The sequence below is a fragment of the Scyliorhinus torazame genome, chromosome 4 (genome assembly GCF_047496885.1).
Source record: "Scyliorhinus torazame isolate Kashiwa2021f chromosome 4, sScyTor2.1, whole genome shotgun sequence".
NCBI lineage: Eukaryota > Metazoa > Chordata > Chondrichthyes > Carcharhiniformes > Scyliorhinidae > Scyliorhinus > Scyliorhinus torazame.
Genome location: NC_092710.1, coordinates 233,780,826 through 233,790,492, shown reverse-complemented (window position 1 = coordinate 233,790,492; position 9,667 = coordinate 233,780,826). Strand labels below are relative to the sequence as shown.

The window sequence follows — 9,667 nt, the reverse complement described above, 5'->3', positions numbered from 1 at the left end:
GCCCTTAGTGTCCAAAATTGCCCTTAGTGTTGGGTGGGGTTACTGGGTTATGGGGATAGGGTGGCGGTGTTGACCTTGGGTAGGGTGCTCTTTCCAAGAGCCGGTGCAGACTCGATGGGCCGAATGGCCTCCTTCTGCACTGTAAATTCTATGCTAATGCTCCTACAAAGCATCTAAGGATGCTTTAGCATTTTAAAGGTGTTATATAAATAAAATTTGTATCACTGTTCCTTCATCATTGCTGGATCAAAATCCTGTAACTCCCTACCTAAGAGCATTGTGGAAATACCCTTAACACATAGTTCAGGAACGCAGCACACCACCAGCTTCTCAAGCACATTTTGGGATATGCAATAAATGTTGACCTTTCCAGTGGCACCCAAACCCTGTGAATGGATTCCAAAAACTGAAATTGTGGAGGAACAAAGAGATTAAGCATCCATGTACACAAATCATAAAAGCTAGGGCAGACTCCGGGAAATTACTTTTGTGCTCACCTGCTTCCTTTTGGCGGATATATTCTGAGGGCCTTCTGGCCCTTTGTGGAAATATCATCCCTATCCTCTCAACCTCATGCATTGAGGCCTCCAGTCCCATACAGATAATCTTGGAGTTCTGACTCATCCCTATTGCTCTAACTTTCCTACATTCCCTCCCACAATTGCTGACACCATTCCAGCAGCTGCCGGAGCATGAATTCACCTTCCCTTTAAGAGGGGCAGGTTGCCTTTAAGAAGTGTAGGTTAATCGTACTAGGTGCTAGCTACACACGGTCATGAGCTCCTTGCTGAGCGTACAACCAGTCAGCAGCATGTCTTGGCTGGGCTGCAGGCCACAGTCATTGAGATGAGCTTGATTTTTATGTGCTGCCTGCCTCGACTCACCCAGAAATAGGATAATCACACATTATGATCACTGAACTCTAAAACGTGAAGAATCCAAATTTTATTCCAAACTATTTCCTCTGGTGGGAGAATTGAAAACAGGAGGGTATAATCTTAAAGTTGAAGTCGGACTATTCGGAAATGAAATCAGAGAAAACTTCAAAATGCAGCTTGAAGTACTCTGGAACAATCCACCCAAAAAGGCAATAGATATTGAGTCAATTAAAACTTTTAAAAATTGAGATGATTATAAATATAAAATCAAAAATTCTGATGATCACAAGAAAAATGGGGCTGGATTTTACACTCCCTGCTGGTGGGTGCAAAACATAAAATCCAATGAGTGGCCCTACCCCCACCACAATTTTACCAGTGGAGATGAGACATCAGGCAGCCTGCCACCAGTGGGTCATTTGAAGATTTTAAGTTGGCAATTAATTCCCACTTAAGGGCTCCATTCGGCCATTGCGTTGTGCAACTTGCAATGAGAGATGCTCATGCCAAGTGGCCAACCTGCAGGCTTCCCTGCATGGGCAAGTGGCAGGCAGTCGGCAAGTTCCATCGAAGGGCCCCCAAGGTATAACCGTAACCTCCCCCCTTACCCCCAGCCCCCAGATTCTCCTTCCTCTGTAGCCTTTCAAGCCCCAAACCCCACACCCCTCCCTGGTGTCAACGATGGTTACCCCATCATCACCCAAGTGCAGTATCGGCAGTGGCCACCACTCTCAGTCCTGGAGAGCTGCATCCCTCTGATAGGCTGGCAGCTTTCTGAGGCTGGATGTAGTTCCCTCATGGGTGAAAGTCCCATGTCCATTCTATTAAAACCCATTCTTCACCTGGGCTCCTCCTCTTACCTTTTAGCCAGATGAGAGGGGACAATGGCACCCCATAAAATCCAGCCATGGGGTAAAGGCAGGTAATCGTGATCGAGGTGCAGATCAACTATGATCTAATTGAATGGTGGAACAGGTTTGAGGGGTTGAATGGCCTAGTCCCTATTCTTATGTTCTAACATGTTAAGATCAGGAATTTGCCATCTGGAAAGCCATGGTACAATTCACCCCATTCCATTGCTGAACAGATATGTCCGAGGATCTGAATAGTGAACCACTGGACAGATAAATGTGGTTAATCTTTAAACAAAATTGTGCCATTATTCTCTGGGTGAGAAAATAATCACTCTTATTGAATGGACTACTTGAAGAAGCATCTTGGAAAAAATAAATTATTGGGACAACAAATTAATGAGATTTTGGACATTTGGGGTTCCAACCTAGCCGAGATCATCCGAGCATACACATTGTAATGCAACACCAATATACTATTTGGAACAAATTACAGTAGTAGCATTTTCTGCTATTGCTGCTTTTCAATATTATGCCAGCAAATGCATAATAAAATCAGGGCCCATATTCTTCAGTGCATAAAATGGTGGTTATCAAATTATGTAACTATATTTATAATAAAGGTCTTGTCTTTTTCACACATAATACTTTTTGAATATAATTGCTCTCCACAGATGTTGTGGCATAAAAATGATAAACTTAGGGCAAGTAAAGAATAAGTTTGCTTTTAGTAAGGTTTCAACAAAAGAAAAAAAGGAAAGCAGAAACAAATACCATTCAAAATGAACGATGCCCTTTAAATGCTGAATGGTTCCCTTTTTGAATCAGTCAGTCTTGCAGATAACCCCTGCATCCTCCGCATGCCCACAGTTAGTCTTTCCCCATCCTGAGAATTTGCATTGAAGAATTGTGTCCTCTGCTCCTGTACAGGCAACATCATCCATCCAGATACGGCCAGTACCTGCAAATAATCAATCCATTCCTTTTAGTGGAAAAATTACCTTTTAAAAAAAAATACTCAAAGTAAAAATTCTCTTTACAAAAGTAAAAGTCAATCAGAATAAACTGATACTTTGAGGTGAATGACGTTCATGATGAAAACATATTTTCCAAATTTGTCTTAAATTTAATGCCCGTGTTTAAGTATGTTACTTGCTAATCTTCCCACAATATTTAATGTTATTGTTCCTGATTTAAAGTGCTGATAGTTTCTGGGGGCAGGAAATATGGCTTTATATGCTAGATTTAAGACACTAACATAATTATCCTTATTATGATCAACAATGAAATGAAGCCATCCGGAATTGTCCAAAATGTGCCTCTTTCAGTCTTTTTAAGGATCACAAAATTTGTCCAGTTTCCATGATTTCAGTTTTGGGACAAGTTTTGGTTGCATTGTGAACATTCTTGTATATTTTTCTGTAATTAAAGTGGACTGAGAAGGAACTTTTTTAAATTAATTTTTACGGGGTGTGATCTTCACTGGCTAGGCCAGCATTTGTTTCCCATCCCCAATTGCCTTTGAGAAAGTGGTGGTAAGCTGCCTTCTTGAACCGCTGCAGTCCATGTGGTGTAGGTACACCCACTGTGCTATTAGGAAGGGCGTTCCAGGACTTTGACCCAGCAACAGTGAAGGAACAACGATATAGTTCCAAGTCAGGGTGGCGAGTGACTTGGAGGGGGACATCCAAGTAGCAGTGTTCTCATACATCTACTGCCCTTGCCAGTCTAGATGGTAGTGGTCGTGGATTTGGAAGATGCTGCCTAAGGAGTCTTGGTGAGTTCCTGCAGTACATCTTGTGTCAGTGATGGGATTAGTGAACGTTTGTGGAAGGGGTGCCAATCAAGTGGACTGCTTTGTCCTGGATGGTGTTGAGCTTCTTGAGTGTTGTTGGAGCTGCACTCATCCAGGCAAGTGGGGAGTATTCCATCACACTCCTGACTTGTGCCTTGTTGATGGTGGACAGGCTTTGGGGAAGTCAGAAGGTGAGTTACTCACCACATGATTTCTAATCTCTGACCTTGTAGCCACAGTATTTATATGGCGAATCCTGTTCAGTTTCTGGTCAATGGTTACCCCAGGATGTTGATCGTGGGGGATTCAGTGATGGTGATGCATTGAATGTCATGGTGCGATGGTTTGATTCTCATTGATTGGAGATGGTCATTGGTGCGTTAATTGCATATGAATGTTGAGCTCATTTTTAATTCTAAAAGGACTTGATCAATAGCAATTTTTATTTGTGATGACATTTAACCCTGAAGTATCAGAATAAGGAAAATTTAAAACCTTAATTTTGATAACTAAATGTTGTTGTTCATGATTCAATTTCTGGGAACAGTAAACATAACTTTGCATGTCAGATTTATGACACTAGTATATTTATACAACTAAAAATATAGAATGCTTTACTGGAAAAGGATGGCTTAGAAATCTCATCGCGCTGTGCTTGTTTTTCAGGCACTAAAGTGCAATATTATTTGTTTTAAATTTAGAGTACCCAATACATTTTTTCCAATTAAGGGGCAATTTAGCGTGGCCAATCCACCTAGCCTGCACATCTTTGGGTTGTAGGGGCGAAACCCACGCAAACACGGGGAGAATGTGAAAACTCCACACGGACAGTGATCCAGAGCCGGGATCGAACCTGGGACCTCGGTGCCGTGATGCAGCAGTGCTAACCACTGCACCACTGTGCTGCCCTAAAGGGCAGTATTAAAGGGAGATGGTGGCATAGTGGTAATGACACTGAAGTAGTAATCCAAAGACCCAAGCTAGTGCTCTGGGGGCATGGCCTTGAATCCCAGTATGGCAGCTGGTGGAATTTAAATTTGGTAAATGCAACCTGAAATATGGGGCATGAATCTAGATATGAATTATACTGTAAATGGCAGAGCCCTTAGGAACATTAACATACAGAGGAATCTGGGTGTGCAGGTCCACAGTTCCCTAAAAGTGGCAACACAGGTGAACAAGGCGATTAAGAAGGCATATGGCCTGCTTGCCTTCATCAGCCGGGGCATTGAGTACAAGAGTTGGGAAATCATGTTGCAGCTATACAAAACCTTGATTAGGCCGCATTTGGATTATTGCGTGCAGTTCTGGTCACCACATTGTCAGAAGGACGTGGAAGCTTTGGAGAGAAATGCTTCCCGATGCTGACCCGGCGAGACCACCACCGGTCTCTAATGCCGATTAGGGCCATTAATGATCCCACATTCACGTTGCCACCATTGAGGCATCGCAGCTGTCATCACACCTCCACAAGCACAGAGACACAAACCTCGTTGGGTGAAAGTAGCGGACAGGCTTCTGGGGTACAGTCTGGTGAGCACTACACAGTCACTGATGCACATCAGGTGGAGGCAGGAACATCCAGAGGGAACAGCAGCTGGAGGTCTACTGGATCCCTGGACCCAGCTGGGTCCCAGTCAGATGCACAGCCTCTGGACAAAGTTATTCCAGAGCTTATGCAGACATTAGGGTGAGGCCGTGAGATTCAGAGGGGGATGTCAGTGACACTCCAGTGGGTCCATAGCCGATTGGATGAGTTCCAAAGGCTACGGGCACAGGAGATGGTGCTGGTAATGCATAACACCGAGGCCAACACTGCTAGGCTGGCGACTACAGTGGAAAACCTGGAGCATGCATCAGCACCATGAGTGGTGGTGTCCAAGGCATTGCTCAGTCAGTGACAGCCTTAGCCGAGGGCCTCAACAGGTTGTCCCAGTTGCTTGGGGACGTGTCTCTGAGGCAGGTGGACTTTGCCGAGCTGCTGCTGATCATGTTCCAGTCTCAGGTGGCCAAGGCGCTCCAGAGTATGTCCCAATCGCTGACGGCCATGTCCCAGACACAGGTGGACATTGGCAAGGCACTGCAGAGCGTGGCCCAGTAACAGAGGGGCATCGGTGAGGCCGTCAACACCATGGTGTAGCCACCAGGGCTGGCAGAGACAGATGGCTTAGGGGCCTCTGGAGCTCAATCCAGCTGCCCTTCCCTCCATCCCAAGGTGAGCCCCTGGGCCCTACGGACACCGACTGGGAGGAGGGTGCACCGGACGCCAACCCGGAGCCTCCCTACAGCGAGACAACGGTGGTCACCAGCTCTCCCGAGTCCCTCCTTCCTGACAATGGCACATCTCGGGGTCAGCAGGCAGAACAGAATGGCATGGTGAGGCAAGTGTCACCAGCGAGGTGACCAGGACCCTCTGGCCCCAGGATCCCAGAGATGCCGACCAGGTGCAATAAAGGCTACAGGGCGTGGTAAGCAGCAGGCTGCCTCCACCTCTGATGTGCATCCGGGGGACCGAGATGTAGCGGCAGAGCACAGAGGACTAAGCAGCTTGAGGATCACTGAAAGGGCATTGGGGGTGAGGGAGGGTGACGGCACCACTGGTAACTAAGGACAGTTAGGGTCATGGTTGTTCACCACTAAAATAACCAAGACATATGAAACGTCTGTCACATTATTCTGCAATGCGGGCTGGCCTGCACCCCCCACCCCCGTTGGTGGTGATCCTAGATCTGTGCCCCCCGAGTCATACCATGCACAGGTGATGGGTGTGAGCGTGCTGTTGGCTGAAACACAGGAGTCAGACTACGGCATAGATTGAGAAGCACCGGAGCTCAACACACAGTGGGTTATCATCACCCACTGATATTTTGACCCACTGACAGTGCCAAGGCAGATCCATTACCCTGGAGTGATGTAACACAGAGCCTGTGAGGGTGGGACAGTGCGATCGAGTGGGCGGAGGGCAATGGGTGGGTGTAGGACTGGCTGGGTGGGGAGGAGAATTGAGAGGGGAGGAGGGGGCTGTGGGTGGGTAGGGGGAGGGGATGAGATAAGGGACAAAGCTACATCTTATGAGAAGTGGGTGAAGATGAGGGCCTCCCTGGTCCTCCGGGCATGCCGGACTCTCGCCGCCGCCGCCCGTCCTCCATCCACTGGCTACTCCCACGGGTCCTCCCGGGATCATCTTCCTGTCCCTCCTGGTCTGGCCCCTGCTCTTCTTCCTCACCCGAGGCCGCATGTTCCTCCTTCACCTCCAGCATGTCACCGCGCTGCTGTGCCAGGTTGTGGAGGGCACAGCAGACTATCACAAGGCGGGCGACCCTCCAAGGGGTGTACTGCAGTGCACCACCAGAGCAGCTGAGGCCTCAGAACCATGTTTTGAGCAGTCTGATGAACTGCTCAATGAGAGTCCGGATGGCCACATGGCCCTCGTTATATCGGGTCACCGCATCAGTCACAGGCCTCCATACTGGCGTCAATAGCCAGGTCCAAAGCGAGTGCCCCTTATCCCCCAAAAGCCTCTAGTCATCCTGGGGTATCTGTCGAAGATGCGGTGGATCTCCGACTGCACCAGGATGTAGCCGTCATGCACTCTCCCTGGGAAGCGGACACACATGTGCATGATCCGCAGGTGCTGAGCCCATCACCCCCCAGCCCAGGGACGACCCCCACCAATGGCGGCCAAACCCCCTGAACGGGCATGTTTCCGCACCCCCTCCACCCACCCCCACCCCCACCCCCACCCCAGAATTCTACCATCTGACCCAAGCACACACTTGTGTGTACACCTGGGCTGACCGCGTGATTTCGAAGATGGATACTCACCTCCTCCAATCCCCACAGCAGCCATTGCGCTAGCTTCACGTTTTAAAATAGATGTTCTAAAGGGCGCCCGCATGACTGCTCCCTGTGGAGCCAGTTAGATCACGGGGGCCGTTAGATAGGGAATCCGTCCCATTAACGATGTGGAGATTGTTCTGAATTGGTGATTATTGGTTACTCGCCATGTCTAGGTGGGTTCCGGACCCTGCCACTGGGTGAGGGCCGGTTAGGTTGGAAGCCGATTGGCACCCGATGCGGATCCTGATTTCTGCCTCACCCACGGTCTAACTGGCTCGTTCGGATCTGCGCCGGGTGCAATGCGATCCGTTGGATCATGCTCATAAACATAGTTTCAGTGATAGTGACCATTAAGCTATCATTAATTGTCCTAAAAATCCATCTGGTTCACTAATGTCGCTTCAGGGAAGGAAATCTGCTGTCCTTCGCTAGTCTGGTCTACATGTGATTTCAGATCACAAACTATGATTGACTTTTAACTGTCCTCTGAAATGGTCTAACAAACCACTCAATTCAAGGCCAATCAGGCCTGGGGGAAAAATGCTGGCCTTAAAGTGATACCTACATTCCCGGAATGAATAAATAAAGCTAAGCTTCCAATATGGTGGGTGGAAAACATGGGTCAGAATTTTACGTCCAATGTTTGGCCAGGTGCCTGACCTGGAAGCATGTGAAATTGCGTGAGAAGATGTCAGATGCACGTTCAACATCAGCATGCACTTGCACGATATTTCGCTTGGTGGGCGTGCGCAAGAGTCGGAAGTGCGTCTGCTGACAATCAAGAAGCTAATTTAAATTAATTAAACACCAATTGATCAGAATTTTATGTTGCTATTATGTCTGCCTTTAAGTTTGACGGGCATACAATTGGCAAGGCGGCCTTTACGTTTAAGCTGCAATCTCGAGCCAGGGTGGGATGAAAGGTCAGGGCTCAAATAAAATTAACAAGTGTATTATGGGTCTGACATGTGTGTATGACTCTGCTGTCAAGACACTCGTGGCATAGCTTTTCCGTCAATATTTCATAGAATCATAGAATCTACAGTGCAGAAGGAAGCCATTCGGCCAATCGAGTCTGCACCGGCCCTTCGAAAGAGCACCCCACTCAAGCCCACAACCTCCACCCTATCCCCGTAACCCCATAACCCAGTAACCCCACCCAACCTTTTTGGACACTAAGGGCAATTTAGCATGGCCAATCCACCTAACCTGCACATCGTTGGAATGTGGGAGGAAACCGGAGCACCCGGAGGAAATCCACGCAGACACGGGGAGAACGTGCAGACTCCGCACAGACAGTGACCCAAGCCGGGAATCGAACCTGGGACCCTGGAGCTGTGAAGCAACTGTGCTAACCACTGTGCTACTGTGCTACCGTGTTGTCACAGGTCAACAGCTGTCCCTCTGAGGGAGCACATTGGGAGCACCAGCCCATCCCCCCCCCCCCCCCCCATTTCCTGGAGCCAGCCCTCTTCCCGCCCTCCGCAGCAATACTTAGGCTTTTACAGTGCATGTTTCATGCTGGCTGGCTGTTAATTGGCCAACCCGCGTGAAATCATGCTCTGGCAATGACTGCAGCCTAGAGTGGGATTCGCATGCGCTTCTGGGCCCGCCGAGTGGGCAAAAAATTAAGGTCATGTACTTATTTAGAGCTGATAAATGCCACAATGATATAACCATAAAAATAGGTGTCCTGAAAGCGTTTGCATAGCAATTTATGCCTATCACTTACCTGATAATAGCTGAAATATTATCCAACAAATTGATTTTTGTCACTAACCTCTGCAATCTCAGAAGTGGGCTGGAGTGCCACACTGGCTCTACGTTGCCCAATATCAACAACACCTTGGGCCTCACTATTCAGGAAAAGAAATGGATGCTTCCAAAATTCTAGGTGCTCCTCGTTCCTAATACTTTCAGTTTATTCTGGCATTCATGTCCCTCATCTTCCCTTCCTACCTAGTTAAGCAGGCATGAACAAAATGGAAGCGATTTTTAACCAGTGAATATTACTTGAGAGACACCAACATCCACAATCTATTCCAGATCTGTAAGAGAAGGAAGTAAACACTGGGATTTGAATCCCCAGCTTTGTGACTCATAGGCAAGGGAACAACAACTGATCCACAGCTAACACAAGAATTGAATCACTGAGCACTGAGAGCAGGAATTTATATGGCTGATCGGCAGCCTAGCCTGCTGGTTGCACATTGCGGGAAATTGCTGGGAAAGATTAGGCAGTATGCCCACTACATTTTGCTGTGGGCTCCTTGGGCGTGAGACCCCCCCCCAACTCCCACCCC

The 9,667-nt window shown here is 47.9% G+C and overlaps 1 protein-coding gene across 6 annotated transcripts in view; it reads right to left on the bottom strand.

Annotated features, from left to right (window-relative positions):
* Positions 1-2,438: 2,438 nt before the first annotated feature.
* LOC140410818 (scavenger receptor class A member 5-like) overlaps positions 2,439-9,667 on the bottom strand; it is a 176,738-nt gene continuing 169,509 nt past the window's right edge. For all 6 annotated transcript variants that reach the window (XM_072499467.1, XM_072499466.1, XM_072499464.1 and 3 more), the window contains one exon: positions 2,439-2,690. In XM_072499467.1, the coding sequence (XP_072355568.1) occupies positions 2,554-2,690 (137 nt within the window). In that variant the 3' untranslated portion in view covers positions 2,439-2,553. The remainder of the gene's footprint in view (positions 2,691-9,667) is intronic.